At 50.3% G+C, this 18,623-nt stretch overlaps 2 protein-coding genes across 2 annotated transcripts; one reads left to right on the forward strand and one right to left on the reverse strand.

Annotated features, from left to right (window-relative positions):
• Positions 1 to 1,938: 1,938 nt before the first annotated feature.
• On the forward strand, positions 1,939 to 7,697 carry LOC311323878 (7-methylguanosine phosphate-specific 5'-nucleotidase-like; the record flags this gene model as incomplete). Its single annotated transcript, XM_084456178.1, has 8 exons — positions 1,939 to 2,064; positions 2,713 to 2,782; positions 2,889 to 2,935; positions 3,036 to 3,121; positions 4,335 to 4,424; positions 5,247 to 5,409; positions 5,646 to 5,846; positions 6,805 to 7,697. The coding sequence occupies 8 exons, from the start codon at positions 1,939 to 1,941 to the stop codon at positions 6,913 to 6,915; spliced, it is 894 nt and encodes a 297-aa protein (XP_084312304.1). The 3' UTR covers positions 6,916 to 7,697.
• On the reverse strand, positions 7,694 to 18,293 carry LOC311324062 (peptidyl-prolyl cis-trans isomerase FKBP10-like). The gene is made up of 10 exons (XM_084456442.1): positions 17,995 to 18,293; positions 17,562 to 17,707; positions 17,220 to 17,409; positions 15,694 to 15,839; positions 13,511 to 13,700; positions 12,282 to 12,427; positions 11,960 to 12,149; positions 11,261 to 11,403; positions 9,612 to 9,775; positions 7,694 to 8,943 (listed from the first exon to the last, which is right to left on the reverse strand). The coding sequence occupies exons 1-10, from the start codon at positions 18,186 to 18,188 to the stop codon at positions 8,758 to 8,760; spliced, it is 1,695 nt and encodes a 564-aa protein (XP_084312568.1). The 5' UTR covers positions 18,189 to 18,293; the 3' UTR covers positions 7,694 to 8,757.
• Positions 18,294 to 18,623: the final 330 nt, after the last annotated feature.

The following is an 18,623-nucleotide window of genomic DNA, read 5'->3' on the forward strand; positions in this document are numbered from 1 at the left end:
CTTGCTCACAGAGCTTGACAGTCTGTTTCGCTTCCATGAAAACTTCACTGAACGGGCTTTGGATGCTTTTGGTATTTCTTTGGCACTGGAAACCCATTTAATCCTTTCTTCCTGGTTCTATGCTCAGATATTCCACATTCCCTGGATTTATATGCCAGTGCGGACTGCCCTTGCAATCTGGCACCAGCTGACCAAGTATGAGGTCAGAAGGTCTTCTCTGTTCTGTAGACTTGCTCTCCTTCTCTGTCTCCATGCGCCTGGACCTGCAATCCATCCACATCTGCATTTGCTACAGGATAAACCATATGCCATGCATACAGTAGGAATACATTATATCTGCATGCAGTAGTATAACAGTGTGTGTTCACCCAACAATGCATTTTTGTAGAGAGAGGTCCACTAGAACGCTGTATCAGTGGGGTGCATCCATCCAACGTTTTAGTTCATGTAATGGAAAGCTGCATGGGTTTGGAAGAATTATAACTTCTATCCTTTCTATATCATATCGCCTTCCAGCCAACTGCTATAGGGATTAGTCAATACCTACAGGCCTATTTGAAGTTTGCGAGATACAGTGCCTCTTGGATAGAGAGGCACACTAATCTACTAGAATGAGGACAGTGAATTTAGCAGGCAGAGTGATGCATCATGGGTGATGAACTAGGCCTAACTAACTAACTAACCAACTAACTAACGGAATGCATAAAGCGTGTTCTTAAGCATTTTTGTGGTGAAGGGGTCAACGATAGTAAAGACAGTCTTAATCTCCTCAGAGTCTCTCACAGCCCGATAGCTCTGATAGAGAGAGATTGAATTCAGGCTCAGCAGTGAATTCAAAACAACCCTGTCCTGTCCGTTCTGGGACAAAATGTTTTCAGTCCTGACTGTCCCCCCCTGCCTAGTCCTGACTGTCCCCCCCTGCCTAGTCCTGACTGTCCCCTCCTGACTAGTCCTGACTGTCCCCCCCTGACTAGTCCTGACTGTCCCCCCCTGCCTAGTCCTGACTGTCCCCTCCTGCCTAGTCCTGACTGTCCCCCTCCTGACTAGTCCTGACTGTCCCCCCCTGACTAGTCCTGACTGTCCCCTCCTGCCTAGTCCTGACTGTCCCCCTCCTGCCTAGTCCTGACTGTCCCCCCCTGACTAGTCCTGACTGTCCCCCCCTGCCTAGTCCTGACTGTCCCCTCCTGCCTAGTCCTGACTGTCCCCCCCTGCCTAGTCCTGACTGTCCCCTCCTGACTAGTCCTGACTGTCCCCCCCTGACTAGTCCTGACTGTCCCCCCCTGACTAGTCCTGACTGTCCCCCCCTGACTAGTCCTGACTGTCCCCCCCTGCCTAGTCCTGACTGTCCCCCCCTGCCTAGTCCTGACTGTCCCCTCCTGCCTAGTCCTGACTGTCCCCTCCTGACTAGTCCTGACTGTCCCCCCCTGCCTAGTCCTGACTGTCCCCCCCTGCCTAGTCCTGACTGTCCCCCCCTGACTAGTCCTGACTGTCCCCCCCTGACTAGTCCTGACTGTCCCCCCCTGACTGTCCCCCCCTGCCTAGTCCTGACTGTCCCCCCCTGACTAGTCCTGACTGTCCCCCCCTGACTAGTCCTGACTGTCCCCTCCTGCCTAGTCCTGACTGTCCCCCCTGCCTAGTCCTGACTGTCCCCCCCTGCCTAGTCCTGACTGTCCCCCCCTGCCTAGTCCTGACTGTCCCCCCTGACTAGTCCTGACTGTCCCCCCCTGTCCCCTCCTGCCTAGTCCTGACTGTTCCCTCCTGACTGTCCCCCCCTGCCTAGTCCTGACTGTCCCCCCCTGCCTAGTCCTGACTGTCCCCCCCCCACTCTCCCTCTCTCCCTGTCCTCATCTTTCCTTGGTGTCCCCTTGTAGAGGTCTGTGGCTGAGTTCTCCCGGATTCCCTGTTTCTCCTCCGGAAGCCTGCACGGATGTGAGGCCGATGTTAACTCTCTCTGTCTCTCAAAAGATCCCCCAGCTGGCCAAGTCCTCTGTCCTGATGAGGGACCGCAGCCGAGTGGAGGAGACGGTCCAGGCCATGCGCCGCGCCGGCCCCGGGGCCCTCCAGGTGATCCAGCACCTGAACCCACACAGCCCTCCGGACGTGGATATCACATCACAGACACGCCTCCCATCACATCACACACACGCCTCCCATCACATCACACACACGCCTCCCATCACATCACACACACGCCTCCCATCACATCACACACACGCCTCCCATCACATCACACACACGCCTCCCATCACATCACACACACGCCTCCCATCCCACTCATTCAATTCTGTACTTGTCGCAGCTGCCACTATCACTCCAATACTATAGATGTTTTGTTAGCGATGGTTAGATTTAGGTTAGCTGATGTTAGAAGTGGCTGTGTAGGCTAACCTGATCTGAACCATGGATTAGGCTGCACTTCCTCCTGGCTGGTACACTGATAAACTGTCAGAGGTGAGGCTGGTGATTGATTTTGCTAACTTTAATACACTAGAGGTGAGGCTATATACCTCACCTCTAGTGAGTGGCCCAGTCCTTCGTAGATTTTTCTGTATGTGGCCCTCAGTGACAAAAGTTTGGACACCCCTGGTTTAGAGGGTGACAAAGCATCCAGAACTGAACCCTTTAATGTGAGACCGTGGATGTGTGTGTACGCTCTACCGCTGCCGTGCGAGGTGAGGATTCCATTCCCAACGCGGTCTCGTGTCCTTACAGGTGATCTCCGACTTCGACATGACGCTCACCAGGTTCGCCCATAACGGGAGCAGGTGTCCCAGCAGCCACAGTGAGTCCCCTCCTAGACCCTAGACCTAACGTTCCTACAACGCTCCTACAACGCTCCTACAACGTTTCGCTATCGGGATTAAAACCTTTATTTATGCCTTTTGCAGATATCTTAGACAACAGCTTACTCCTCAACGACGATTGCAAGAAGAGGGTGAGGTGCATTACAGTAACAGGAGAACGGTGTTATTACACGATGTGTCACTCTCCAGACTGTATGAATGTTTGCTCATGAATCTCCCTGTCGTCTGTAGATGAGGGAGTTATTAAACACGTACTACCCGATAGAGATCGACGCCGCCCGCTCTGTTGAGGAGAAGCTGCCCCTCATGGTGGAATGGTGAGTAGCCAGGCAGACTGGAAGTGCCAGGTAGCGTATTCACGTAGCATCTTGAGTCTCTCTTTCTCTCGTAACTCTCTCAGGAATGGGTGAGAGTTTGTTGTGTGTACGATAAAGACAGAAATATCAGGAAGCCAGTTTCTAGTAGTTTCTTTCCTTTGAAATATTGTCACTAACCGCTTAACAGTTCAGCTGCTGCTCGCCTGGTGTTCAACCACCGCAAGTTCTCCCACACAACTTCCCTTCTCCATTCTCTACACATGGCTCCCTGCAGCAGCTCCTCCAGTTTAAAACTCTGGCGCTAACCTACAGGGCAATGAAAGGAACAGCTCCCTCCTACCTCCAGGCCATGGTCAAACCCTACACCCCCTCCCGACCGCTACGCTCTGCTACCTCGGGGCGACTGTTTGCCCCGTCACTCTGAGGCCCCTGCGGTCGATCAACACGGTCACGGCTCTTCTCTGTCCTGGCCCCACGGTCACGGCTCTTCTCTGTCCTGACCCCACGGTCACGGCTCTTCTCTGTCCTGACCCCACGGTCAGGGCTCTTCTCTGTCCTGACCCCACGGTCACGGCTCTTCTCTGTCCTGACCCCACGGTCACGGCTCTTCTCTGTCCTGGCCCCGCAGTGGTGGAATGAACTGCCCACTGACGTCAGGACAGCAGAGTCGCTGCCCATCTTTCACCGCAGGCTCAAAACTCACCTCTTCAAGAAGTACTACAACAATCCTCCCTCTTAAGCAACTATTATATTTTAGATTGCTACAGTATTCTTGCACTTTGCCTTCAGCACTAGATTATACTCTTAGTCACTTGTTTTAGAAAGGAGATGCAGTGAGATCTGGCAAGTAGTAGTGCATTGGCTTTTCCTACGTTAAATGCAGTTATTGTTAGTTGCTTTGGATAAAAGCGTCTGCTAAATGACTGTAATGTAATGTAATGCCTTGCGGTTTGAGGGCCTGTCCCTGGCGAGGTGGGGTGATAAATCCCCCAACCCAGCGCCACTGCAGGGCACTTATAGGACCTGAACCAGGGTGAGGCCCTGAGATCAACTAGCGTCCTGTCCTGGGGGTGTACTACATCAAACTGCCCCCCCCCCCTTTGAGAAACAGGGGACAGGCTCCTGGCCTAGAGGTCTGCTAAGAAGGGGCACTTATACGCTTAGTAAACAAGCAAGATGAATGCCATGATGCTGATCCGGTACCTCTCTACAGGTGGACCAAGGTTCACGAGCTGCTGGTCCAGCAGAAGATCAGGAGGGACCTGCTGGCCCAGGTGGTGAAGGAGTCCAGCGCCATGCTCAGGTCAGAACCCAGGTGGTGAAGGAGTCCAGCGCCATGCTCAGGTCAGAACCCCGGTGGTGAAGGAGTCCAGCGCCATGCTCAGGTCAGAACCCCGGTGGTGAAGGAGTCCAGCGCCATGCTCAGGTCAGAACCCCGGTGGTGAAGGAGTCCAGCGCCATGCTCAGGTCAGAACCCCGGTGGTGAAGGAGTCCAGCGCCATGATCAGGTCAGAACCCCGGTGGTGAAGGAGTCCAGCGCCATGCTCAGGTCAGAACCCCGGTGGTGAAGGAGTCCAGCGCCATGCTCAGGTCAGAACCCCGGTGGTGAAGGAGTCCAGCGCCATGCTCAGGTCAGAACCCCGGCCCAGTGAGGATACAGATGAAGATGAACAGCTTGGGTGTGTTAGACTCACGAGTCAGTCTCTAAACGCTGCGCTCATAGAGTCTTCAGTCCTGCCGAATGGGGCGGAGACCTGGAGAAGTTTTCAATGTTTTGACTCTCCACTCCAGTTTGATTCACTAGGGACGAGGATAGGGGAGGACATGGTTTGGGTAAGGCCTATTGGAGATGTACTCACTGGGGAGGACATGGTTTGGGTAAGGCCTATTGGAGATGTACTCACTAGGGACGAGGATAGGGGAGGACATGGTTTGGGTGAGGCCTATTGGAGATGTAGGCAGAGGCTCCGGTTGGGAGGGTTGGTTTTCGTCGCTGTTCTAGCAGCGGTTTTCAATTGAGATGTCTCCAGACATTCGGAGGTGGAGATGTCTAGAGATGTCCAGAGATGTCCAGAGTCTGCTATGGTGAGACGAGGTGTATTCCTGTGCTGGTCTCTCTCTCCAGGGAGGGCTACCAGCTGTTCTTCGCCCGTCTGCAGGAGCAGCAGGTGCCTCTGGTCATCCTCTCTGCCGGGGTGGGGGACATCCTGGAGGAGGTGATCCGGCAGAACCAGGTGTTCCATCCTAACGTCCACGTCATCTCAAACTACATGGACTTCGACCACAGCGTGAGTGTTGAGGCTCTATACTGGACCCGCGCGTGCGTGCGTGCGTGCGTGTGTGTGCGTGCGTGTGTGTGTGTGTGTGCGTGCGTGTGCGCCATGAGCAAAATGTATTGTAGCATGTATACAATCAATCAACTCGAAACCAATGTGTTCACCCAAACTGTCCAGGTACAGAGAGAGAGGTTTACATGCTAAATAAACAGTCTGGCTACTGAACGTGTTTCTCTCCTGGCCTCCAGGGGGTGCTGCAGGGCTTCCAGGAGCCGCTGCTCCACACCTTCAACAAGCGGGAGGGCGCCCTGCTCCACGCCGCCCGCTTCCAGGCGCCGGGGGGCCGGCCCAACGTGCTGCTGCTGGGGGACTCGCTGGGAGACCTCGCCATGGCGGACGGGGTGGCCGAGACCCAGCACCTCCTCACCATCGGCTTCCTCAACGACCAGGTGAGGGACAATCCACCTTGACCTTGACCCTGACCCTGACCCGGGACTGGGACCCCGCTCAGGTTCTGGCGGCTGTGGCTCAGGAGGTAGAGCGGGTCGTCCAATGACCACAGGGTTGGCGGTTCGAATCCCGGCTCCTCCTGTCCACATGTCCTTGGGCAAAGACACTGAACCCCAAATTGCTCCCTATGAGCAGGTTAGCACCTTGCATGGCAGTTGGCCGCCATTGGTGTGTGAATGTGTGAATGAGAGGCCATTGTAAAGCGCTGTGTCCGTTAAGGTAGAAAGGTGCTATAGAAGTGCAGTCCATTTACCATTCTCTAAAGATGTAGCCTTCCTTCATTGGGAAAAAATCACTGATCTGATATACAAGGTGACAGATCTATGTGAACGAGGAGCATAATATGCTTTGACCTATCTCATGATTTTAGATCATCAAGGAAGGAAGGAAGGAAGGAAGGAAGGAAGGAAGGAAGGAAGGAAGGAAGGAAGGAAGGAAGGAAGGAAGGAAGGGTGGAGGGAGGGAACGAGGGATGGATGGATGGATGGATGGATGGATGGATGGATGGATGGATGGATGGATGGATGGATGGAAGGATCGATGGATGGATGGATGATGGATGGATGATGGATGGATGGATGGATGGATGGAAGGATCGATGGATGGATGATGGATGGATGATGGATGGATGATGGATGGAGACTGGCGGAGGAGGACGGCTCTGACCATGTCAGAATGATGAGTTGGTTCTGATTATTAAGTAGAATATTTCAGTGCTTACTCAGGTTGAGTTGTTGATACCATGTTTTCAATGCTCCGAGTTGGACTAGTTTGAGACACCATGCAGAGTCTTAGACCGGTCAGACTGTCCCCATGTGGAAACAGCAGTGAAGGGTGTGTGTGTGTGTGTCCCCAGGTTGTGTGTGAATGCGCCGGCTGCTGTGTGTGTGTCCCCAGGTGGAGGAGAGGAGGGAGTCCTACGTCAACTCCTACGACATCGTCCTGGTGAAGGACGAGACCTTGGACGTCCCCAACGCCGTCCTCAGCTACATCACCACCGGCAACTGAGACGGGACAGGAAGTGATGTGGCAAGGGGCGGCAGGCATGGGTCACTTCCTGTTTCCATGGGAGGAGGGGGGTCTCAAGAATCACAAACCAATCACATGCTGGCCGAGGGAGGTTGGAGGGGGTTGACTCCGCCCACACAGCTGGATGCTGGAGTACCACTTCCAGATTTTATTTTACTTTTTAAAATACTTTTTGTTATAGTTTGTTTCACTTCCAAACTCTTCTTGAGAATCCAGATGTCATGCGTCTTAAATGTGTGTATGTGTGTATGTGTGTATGTATCCCTCCGCTTCCCTAAGACTGACTTTGACCTCAACCAGATGATCCGTCACTCACACCGGAGAGGCTGGTGTGAGACCTGAACACTCAGGGGGGTGACGGACTGTGAGCGTACCCTCCTCTGCTCTCCCTCCTCTGCTCTCCCTCCTCTGCTCTCCCTCCTCTGCTCTCCCTCCTCTGCTCTCCCTCCTCTGCTCTCCCTCCTCTGCTCTCCCTCTTCTGCTCTCCCTCCTCTGCTCTCCCTCTTCAGCCCCGCGTCTGGAACCTGCACACGCTGGGGCTCTGCCTCTCCTGGGCCTTTCAACCTGGTGCTCTCCAGCTTCTTCCCTCCGGGGATTACATTACATTACAGTCATTTAGCACTTTTATCTTTTATCCAAAGCGACACTTTTCTCCATGCGGGGTGGGGTCACTGTGAGTTGTTCATCTCCTCTTCTGTCTGTATGGAACATGGATGCCCGAGACGTTTACAAGCCATTTGTGTTGAAATGTCTTCAGAAGACGGGAGCGGTCGCTCAACGCCGCGCTGCGCCTCTACTCTCCTCAACTGAAGGGGCGGGCGCACGAGACCAGTCAACCAATAGGATGTGTTCATCTGTGTTTTGATTCACATGTTCCACTTGACGACTGTCCCTATTGTAGATGTTGATGCCGTACATTTTATTGAGTTTTACATCTTTTATTTCGGACTTGTTTTAAAGGGGAAACTAAAGGGATGGTTTAGTCTAGGATTAGCTAAATGAAACATATCACATGGGAGTTATTACATACAATTACTGTATTACATACAGTAGGGTCTTGGTATTGCCTCATCAGTGGCATGCAATTTTAGATAGATATTAACTTTATTTGCTGCCAGCAAAGCCTTTTACAGTACATTCTGTTTTGTTTCGCACATTACCAAGTTATTGCAAGGTACTGTAACTAACCCCTGTATTTCTGACTATTGGATGAAGTGTGTTTGAGCTGCCATTCACCAGATAACCATGTTAAATGTTCCTGAATGTTGGGGGTTGCTCGGCGTCCAGCTCAGGTGTTTCTCAGCCTCTACCTTTCACAGGGTCGTTGTAACAGAGAGGTTTGTAAAATATATTTTTCTGGAAAACTTTATTGAGCAGAAAATCAGGGACATTTTAAGGTGCCGTTTGGTAGATCTACACGTCAATACAATAACTTTATCAAACATGACCAACGCACAACACGCACACAAATGAACGGTGCAATTTGTATCACTGAAAATATTAAGAAATCCACTGTATTAAAAAAAAAGTCTTTGAATGTGGTGTGTGTGGTCCTTCCCTGAGCGAGGGGAGGTGTGTGTGAATGTGGTGTGTGTGGTCCTTCCCTGAGCGAGGGGAGGTGTGTGTGTGAATGTGGTGTGTGTGGTCCTTCCCTGAGCGAGGGGAGGTGTGTGTGAATGTGGTGTGTGTGGTCCTTCCCTGAGCGAGGGGAGGTGTGTGTGAATGTGGTGTGTGTGGTCCTTCCCTGAGCGAGGGGAGGTGTGTGTGAATGTGGTGTGTGTGGTCCTTCCCTGAGCGAGGGGAGGCGTGTTTGTTTCGTCATCACAACTCCTCGTGCGCGTTCTCCTTGTCCTCCTGCACCTTCAGCTTCAGCTCGTCCGGCGTGATGACTCCGTCCTGGTTGCGATCCTGGTTCCTGAACATGTCGGCGATGACGTCCTCAGGTTCCGCCCCGGGCTTCATGCGACCTTTGCCCTCCGCCACCTGTAGCGTGATGAACTCTCCAAACTATAGGGGAGAGAGTCGGGGGGGGGGGGGGAAGTCATGTGAATTCATCTTATTGTTGCAACAGAGGAATATCTGAGATCAAGTTCAACAGGTGCTCGACTAAAAAGAATCCTTAAAAGAGAAGGATAAAGGAAGAATAAATTCCCTGTGGGAGCTTCAGACTGCGGACTATTCTCTCTCTCTATTAATTAATATTATGGTCCTCCAGTCAGTCTTTGCCGGTCTGTTGTCCCCCAAGCATCAATCATCCAGTCCTCATCCGTAGGTCTTACTGCTCCCCACTGTGTGCTGCGTCTCTGGGCCCAGGCACACTCACGCACACACAGACACACACCAGTGTTTGCCATGTCTCTCCTATGATGTTATTAGCCTCTCTTACTCTGAAAATGTAATTAATTGCTTTATAAATGTTCTTAGCTGTTAGACAAACATACTCCAGGAGCTCGATCGCCTTGTTGAGAGGGGTCAGGGAAGAATTTTTACAGCTCACTTATCTGACCCCCGGGTGATTACTGTTTTTTTGCTTCCCTCTGGAATATGTAGAGAGTGGGTCGTATGCCCACCTCCCTTGTTCTCTGTAAAGCGCATTGTGTTGCCTCTGGGTATGAAATGCGCTGTACAAATAAAGCTTTGATTGATTGATTGATTGATTGATACACATGGGGTACCTCCTCCACGGGGACCTCCTGGTTCTGGTCGGCGTCCATGGCCTGGAAGAGCTCGGCGGGGCTCTCCTCCAGCCAGACGAACAGATAGCCGTCAGGAACGCCCTTCTGCAGGTGCTCCAGCTCCAGCTCGAACTTCAGCACGGCGCTGCCCGGCACGCCAGACGCTGGGGGGGGAACGGGGGTACGTGTTAGAAGCTGGGTGGGAGAACGGGGGTACGTGTTAGAAGCTGGGGGGAGAACGGGGGTACGTGTTAGAAGCTGGGGGGGGAATGGGGGTACATGTTAGAAGCTGGGTGGGAGAACGGGGGTACGTGTTAGAAGCTGGGTGGGAGAACGGGGGTACGTGTTAGAAGCTGGGGGGAGAACGGGGGTACGTGTTAGAAGCTGGGTGGAGAACGGGGGTACGTGTTAGAAGCTGGGTGGGAGAACGGGGGTACGTGTTAGAAGCTGGGGGGGAGAACGGGGGTACGTGTTAGAAGCTGGGGGGGAGAACGGGGGTACGTGTTAGAAGCTGGGGGGAGAACGGTGGTACGTGTTAGAAGCTGGGGGGGAGAACGGGGGTACGTGTTAGAAGCTGGGGGGGGGAACGGGGGTACGTGTTAGAAGCTGGGGGGAGAACGGGGGTACGTGTTAGGAGCTGGGGGGAGAACGTGTTAGTAGAGTGTTAAGTGTTCAGGTACTCATGAAAGCAATGGTGAGGACTGAAGGTCTGACTGGTCATTTTGATAATGTGTGGGGGGGGGGGGGGGGTAGTATATCGCCATTTGAACGTTGCTGATATATTTGTGCATGATTCCTTCAAAATACATTGTCCTAAATAACATTTTTGGAGGACTAACGGGCACCGTGGTAGCACCAGTACTACCCACACCTGGTCACCGTGTTAGCACCAGTACTACCCACACCTGGTCACCGTGTTAGCACCAGTACTACCCACACCTGGTCTAAGCACCGTGTTAGCACCAGTACTACCCACACCTGGTCTAAGTATGGGTCTCCAGGCCATGATTAGTCGATCCAGTGTATTAAAGTTTGGGGTAACTGTGTCCTACACTTTGTTATGCCTGTTAAATTGACTGAAGTGGCGATGACACGATTAGAATGTGTTAATTGGCGATTAACAAGATTAGACTGTTAGTCCAGCTGAAACGTACGTTTGAGATCATCTGACTTCCGTAGTTTGACGTATTTCCGACTCAAACAGACTATAGGGGCGGGACATCATATGTAGAGGAATTTGATTGGAACATTGACATGTGGGCGGGTTATAACAACTTTAGACAGATTTGATAACCCTAACCCTGATAGACAGATAGCGTTGATTGACGGGTGGATGTTGTGAGATTATTGGTTGACCTCCTCTTGCATTGCTGACGTAGCACTCGGAGATATTGTTTTACAAGAAGAAAAAAACCATAGGATTTGATATAAGATTACAACGAAACTGAAATTCCAAAAAAAGTTGGCCACATATTGTTAAATAGGTGCACACTATGACCAAGGATGTGATCCAAAATGGAAATAAATGCATTTTTGATTTCATGGCGTCTTTAAGTGATTAGAATGTGTTAAGTGGCGATTAACGAGATTAGAATGTGTGCAGCGTTCTAGACCTGTGGTCCTATAACAGCAGGGGTGTCTCATCTCACCCCCTCTCTCTCCGTGGCCCAGGTGGGGCGGTACGATGACCACCCTCCTCTCGCCCACGCACATGCCCCTCAGACCCTTGTCCAGCCCGTCGATCACCTTGTCCGCCCCCAGAACCGTGTCCTGCAGGTTGTCATAGTCACTCCTGAGGACACACATAGGAACAACGCCGTTTAGGAGAGCACAGGGAGACGGGGCTTAATAAACAAACATATCACGACTAGTGAACAAACATATCACGACTAGTAAACATATCACGACTAGTAAACATATCACAACTAGTAAACAAACATATCACGACTAGTAAACAAACATATCACGACTAGTAAACATATCACGACTAGTAAACAAACATATCACGACTAGTAAACAAACATCACGACTAGTAAACAAACATATCACGACTAGTAAACATATCACGACTAGTAAACAAACATCACGACTAGTGAACAAACATATCTCGACTAATAAACATATCACAACTAGTAAACATATCATATAGTATCTTGATGTCGGAGTCGTACGTATGTCTGGAATTCAGGATTAGTGCACAACAAACGGAATACAACATGCAATATGGCGCCAAGTCACGTGACACGTGGCGTTCGATGTGTGGCATACCACCAGTTAACTGAATAAGGAGACGATAGGTTCAAAAGATCAGGCGTGGTTAGGTAAGCGTCTCGTCCGCCCTGACTCACGAGGAGAAGAGGCGTGTCCCGTCCAGCAGGGAGCAGTTGTAGTGGTAGTGGATGAGGTCGTTGGCGTCGCTGGTCTCGTTGCACACCTCGGGCTTGTGCGTCACCTGGATCTCCACAGAGTCCTTGGGGTTGTGGAAGTCGATGACGTGGATGTCGAAGACCAGCACGGCCGAGGCAGGGATGTCCTGACCTGGGACGGCAACACAGATGGGACAAACTCAGCCACGGTAGCGGGAACGCACAGCTACTGCTACAGGTAGTTCAGAATCGCACTGATATAGCAGACGGCGAGCAAACGGCGGCTTCCCTCGGACCGGCTCACCTGCGCCCTGATCTCCGTAGGCCAGGTGTGGGGGCAGGATGAGACGCCTGCGCTCCCCGACGCACACCCCCTGCAGACCCTTGTCCATCCCCGAGATCACGTAGCCCATCCCGATGTACGTGTTGTACGTGTTGTTCCTCTGGTAGCTGAGAGGAGAGGAGATCAGGAAATCAACACAACAGGCCGGGTGTGATGCTTACGCCACGTTTAGACACCTTTTTTGTGTTTTTGAAAACCTGTTTGAATTAAAGTGCGCTATTGTCACTGTGTTTTCTCTACTTAAAAACACAAAGCTGCTTAGTTATGACAAACCAAGACAGCAGCGTGATTTCATGCTCTGGGACATCTGGAATGTTCTGGAGTCTAGATGCTGCCAAACCACTGAATCGTGGATAGGAGGCGTGTCTCTCTGAGTGACGGTCCGCCTTCCTGTGTGACATGCACAGACGCAGTGCCGCCTTCCATAGCGCGCATACTGTACGCAGGGCGATGCATGCAAGCGCATGTTTAAAAGGGCGAAGACAGCCTAAAGCAGCGTCTAGACAGTAAAGCAGCCTCTCTGTCCTTATACGCACTAATACTAACACAGGCCTGGTTGAGTCACGTTAATGTGATCCCCTATCCATTCTTTGAGGTTCATATTAGTGTGGGAGGGGTAGGGGAGCATCCTTCAGGAGGGTAGGGGAGCATCCTTCAGGAGGGTAGGGGAGAACGCACGGCTGTGGAGGCTTGGGAGCCACTGTTTATCATGAGCATGCCTGTAAAGACCCTGGTTAGAATCCTATTCTTATATATTTACCGTCGCCCCAGCAACAGTGCAGGGCGAGAGGTACTGTCATGTTTTCCGTGGTGTGCGTGCGTGCGTTTGTTTGTGCGTTTGTTTGTGCGTTTGTTTGTGCGTTTGTTTGTGCGTGCGTTTGTGCGTTTGTTTGTACGTTTGTTTGTACGTTTGTTTGTGCGTTTGTTTGTGAGCGGGATTACGCAGAAACTACTGGACCGAGACTGCTTCTCATGAGCCTCGGTGGAGGAGTGGAGCACGGGCCAACTTAGAACCCATTCAATTTTGGTCGTGCACAGAGCCACGAAATGCATTCAGGGGCGGAGGTCTGTGCCCTCTGAGCACCACTTCTAGTGAGGTTCTGTGTTCTGTCGTTGCCCGTCTCTACCCGGTGTTGTGTTCTCTCGTTGCCCGTCTCTACCCGGTGTAGCTGGTGCGTTGAGAGCATCACCTGCTGTCGAACGCCACTCCGTTGAGGAAGGTGCCGTTGTAATGGTAGCGGATGTAGTCCCCGGCGACAGACTTGCGCGTGCAGGAGTCGGGCACCAGCTGGTTCTCCACGGTGACGTCGTCCTTGGGGTTGTGCAGGTCGACCAGCAGGACATCGAACACCAGAGTGGCCTGAGGCGGGATCTCTGAGCCTGACGAGGGGGAAACAGACTTGTCAATGCTTCCTGTAGTGCTGCTAACACTTCCTGTAGTGAAACGGTTGGTAAACATTGATGTAGAAAATGAAATGGAACAGAAGTTAACTGTGTGGCCTATTGTTCAACAAACGTAGCACACCACATAAACATTGTATGTGTAGTAGTCTGTTTGTACATCCATGTGTGTAACCCATGAGTATGGCTAGCAAGACTTTAAGAAGAAGAAGTTTAAACTAGGGCACTGAGTATAGGAGCTACTTTAACTGCAAAAATGGTGGCAAAACTGAATTCTGTACTCTATCTATCTATCTACCTATTTATCTATCTATCTACCTACCTACCTATCTATCTATCTATCTATCTATCTATCTGTCTATCTATCTATCTACCTATTTATCTATCTACCTACCTATCTATCTATCTATCTACCTACCTACCTATCTATCTATCTATCTATCTATCTATCTACCTATCTATCTTTCTACCTATCTATCTATCTATCTACCTACCTACCTATCTATCTATCTATCTATCTATCTATCTATCTACCTATTTATCTATCTATCTACCTATTTATCTATCTATCTATCTACCTATTTATCTATCTACCTACCTACCTACCTACCTACCTACCTACCTACCTACCTATCTATCTATCTATCTATCTACCTATTTATCTATCTATCTATCTACCTACCTACCTACCTACCTACCTACCTACCTACCTACCTATCTATCTATCTATCTATCTATCTATCTATCTATCTATCTATCTATCTATCTATCTATCTATCTATCTATCTACCTGTCTGTCTGTCTGTCTGTCTGTCTGTCTGTCTGTCTGTCTGTCTGTCTGTCTGTCTGTCTGTCTGTCTGTCTGTCTGTCTACCTACCTATCTATCTATCTATCTATCTATCTATCTATCTATCTATCTATATATCTATCTAAATAGGTTTCACTCATTTGTGTGCAGAGTTCTACTTCTAAGAGGTCCAACGTGTTAAGAAACTAGCCTTGCTTCCAGTCTCAGAGAGCACCTGGTACCCAGAATAATACAAATGTACCAGCATGTAGCTCTATACATGTAGCTCTATATAGGGTTGCAAAGGGGCGGAAAATGTCCGCCTTTTTTTGTAGCCTATAACAGATTTTTAAAATGTTTATTTGTATTTTATTTGATATACTTATTTTAGGATTTGATCCCATTTTCATCCAATTTGGTAGCCAATTGACCCTGACTTAGTGTCCAGTTACCCCCTACTAACTGTTGAGGATTCGTCACACAACCCGGCCGGTCGGCAATGTGAACGGGAGAGACAACTTCCTGACTCTCTCAGCTCTCAACCGTCATTCTGACACCAGACAGGGCTGCTGTTGTGTGACGAACGCTCAAGCCAAGATTAAACTAACCACCCTCAGGGAGCGGCGGCCCAATAGGCCCCTCCCTCTGGGATCGGGCCATACTCAGATCTGATGAGACCAGCGGTTTCCGGTGGGCAGCTGCACCGGAGCACAATGCATTAGACCGTTACACCACCACCACTATAACAGGGAACTTAAGTGTAGCCTAGTTGATGGAAAACTTAAAATGCTATTCTAGATCTTGTAGCATGATCTTGGTTAAAACAACCTGATTTAATGAAAATTCAGTTGAATTTCAACCCTGTACTGTGCATTCATCCATCACATGTGCAGTGCAATCTTCCATCCAATGCACAGCTAATTCCTAGCATCCTGCTGCACACTGAATTCCCGTTAATTCCCATGGAAAGTTTCCAACTTTGAATATCCCTGGAATTGTGCAAACCTAGCTCTATACATACCTAAAATGATACTAATATACCAGCATGTAGCTCTATACATTTGAGATGGAGTTAGCCTCTGAACTAGTAGTAGCATCCATCCCTCACAAAAGAACGTCCATACACACACACACACACACACACACACACACACACACACACAGCCCCTCCCGTCTCCTCTTACCATATCCTTTCTCCCCGTAGGCTTTGAAGGGCGGGATGACGATGTTCCGGACCTCGCCCACGCACATCCCCAGCAGGCCCTCATCCATGCCCTTGATCAGCCGGTTGTCCCCCACCAGACCGTCGTGGGTCTGCTTCCTGCTGTAGCTATGGGGGGTCACACAAGCGCACAGTCAGCACACGCGCTCACACACACCTGGATAACACACACCTGGATAACACACACCTGGATAACACACACCTGGATAACACACACCTGGATAACACACACCTGGATAACACAGCACAAACAAACCATAGCCTGTCACTCACACACACAAGCGCATAGTCAGCACACGCTCACACACACCTGGATAACACACACCTGGATAACACACACCTGGATAACACACACCTGGATAACACACACCTGGATAACACAGCACTAACAAACCATAGCCTGTCACTCACACAGGAGGAGCTCATCTCAGTGGTGGATGTGTGAGACAGAGCCGTGTATCGGTGGAAGCCCTGGTTTAAGGTTCAGGTTCAAGGTTCAGGCAGCGTTGACAATGATGAATTTGAGTTTTGATGTTAATTTGGCATCAGTGCGATGCTGCGGAAGAAGTGAAATATACAAGAGCTTCTTCCTATATGAATAATAGTTCAACACTAATGTTGCACAGACACATCAATTTTGGGAAAATTGTACTTGCATTACATTACATTATATTTAGTAGACGCTTTTATCCAAAGCAACTAACAATAATTGCGTTTAACGTAGGAAAAGCCAATGTACTACTACTTGCCAGAACTCACAAGTGCATCTTCTTTCTAAAACAAGTGACTAAGAGTATAATCTAGTGATGAAGGCAAAGTGCAAGAATAGCAATCTAAAATACAATAGTTGCTTAAGAGGGAGGATTGTTGTAGTACTTCTTGAAGAGATGAGTTTTGAGCCTGCAATGAAAGATGGGCAGCGACTCTGCTGTCCTGACATCAGTGGGCAGTTCGTTCCACCACTGCGGGGCCAGGACAGAGAAGAGACATGACCGTGTCGATCGACCAGAGGGGCCTCAGAGTGACGGGGCAAAGGCCTGGAGGTAGGAGGGGGCTGTTCCTTTCATTGCCTGTAGGCTAGCGCCAGAGTTTAAAACTGGAGGTGAGCCGCTACAGGGAGCCAGTGTAGAGAACGGAGAAGGGAAGTTGTGTGGGAGAACTTGCGGTGGTTGAACAACAAGCGAGCTGCAGCTTTCTGGACAAGTTCCAGGGGTTTAATGGCTGACGCCGGGGCCCCAGCGAGGAGGGAGTTGCAGTAGTCCAGGCGGGAGATGACCAGGGCCTGCTTGCATTCATTTTAGAAATTCACATCTCTCTGTGGAGGCCTTTCTAGTCCAGGGAATATGGACTTGACTTTAATACACATACTGTAATAATACAATATAGCATATTCTAGGTGAACTATCCCTTTAATCGATCAATCAGTCTATAACCCCCCCATATAAACCTCTGGTGGTTCCTTCCAATATCAGTCCCCCTCCTACACACCTGGAGTCAAACACGTCGCCGGTCAGCAGGGTGCCATTGTAGTGGTAGCGCACGAAGTCCGTGCGTTTCACCGAGCGCTGACAGTTCTGGGGCGTGCTGATGGTGCGGGTCACGACCAGGTCGGCAGTGTTCCACAAGTCCAGCAGGTGCAGGTCAAACACCAGGGGGCTGTTAGGGGGCACCACGTCACCTAGTACGGGAGGACACATGTAGGCCTACATTTGAACATAGCATGGTAAATAAATAAATAAAATATAAGAATAATAACAATTCAATAAATAAATAATCTAGCCTCAATATGCTCTTCCGAGGTGTTCAGTATTCATAGGCCTATTCAGTTACCTGCGCCGGTGCTGCCGTAGGCCAGGTGAGGGGGCACGGTGACCCTCCTGCGCTCGTTCACGCACATCCCCTGCAGGCCTTTATCAATCCCGGCGATGAGGCGCCCAGAGCCCGTCTCTCCCACCGTGGGGGTCCCTCTGGTGTGACTGTGCAGAGAGAGACCGTGAGAGGGAGACGGCATTCAAACGGAGAGCAACGGAAGTTCAAATAAATCTCAGCATGAATGTCGGTGATAATGGTCCATCTTTGTGAACACTGTGAGGAGGCATGGTGCATCCATTCACTCATTCACAGATCCCAGGGTTTAGACAGGCCTACTAGTGGGATCACACTGAGTGCCACGCAAAACGAAAACGCAACGGAGACGTGGAAACAAAAAAACCCAAAATAGTTTACTTTACTGCAGACAAAGACGGTAAAAAGTAAATCTTACCTCGAATCGAAGATTTTTCCATTAAGTAAAGTCACATTGTAGTGATAGCGGACATGATCCCCACTTTTTACTTCCCTGGTACAAATTTTCGGCATGACATATCTGTCCACGGTTATGTCTCCGTGCGGGTTAGGGTTGCTCTGCGCGCACAGCCAGGAATTCAGGAGCAAAACAAGAACACAGCTTGCAAACATTTTAAATAAAGATGACGAATCCTTGAAACGGATTCAAAGTGCAAAAACGATTAATCTGTAGGCTAAGAACTACAAACTGGCCTTAATCCGTCTCCAAACAGTCACATACGCGCACACTCATTCACTCCGTCCTGAAAGAGAGTTACTGGGCTGCAGGGCTCTTTTCCCGAGGAGGAGGAGGAGGAGGGTCTCCCAGCAGGAATGTTGTAAACGTGGACAGTCTCCAGTTGACTTAGCGGTGCTGCGCAGAGCGATGGGGCGAGGAGGCGAGTGATCCGGGACAGGGATCCAGACGCCCTCTCTCGGACCGGCATGGAGCTAGATGCAAACTTTGAGGTTCAGATCAATCTCACGGGGACACACGGCCATGAATTTTGTTTCAGATTTACATTTTTGTCTTGCAAAGTAGCCATGACGAACACAAGGTGCTTTAAT

Source organism: Borostomias antarcticus (genome assembly GCF_949987555.1).
Source record: "Borostomias antarcticus genome assembly, chromosome: 22".
NCBI classification, from domain to species: Eukaryota; Metazoa; Chordata; class Actinopteri; order Stomiiformes; family Stomiidae; genus Borostomias; species Borostomias antarcticus.

Excerpts from the sequence above, each read along its gene's own strand:
- LOC311324062 (XM_084456442.1), bottom strand. The coding sequence starts at position 18,188 with ATGTTTGCAAGCTGTGTTCTTGTTTTGCTCCTGAATTCCTGGCTGTGC. Across the intron at positions 12,150-12,281 it reads CTACGGAGATCAGGGCGCAG|GTCAGGACATCCCTGCCTCG; the intron begins GTGAGCCGGTCC and ends TTGCCGTCCCAG. Across the intron at positions 11,404-11,959 it reads GGGACACGCCTCTTCTCCTC|GAGTGACTATGACAACCTGC; the intron begins GTGAGTCAGGGC and ends GTGTGTCCTCAG.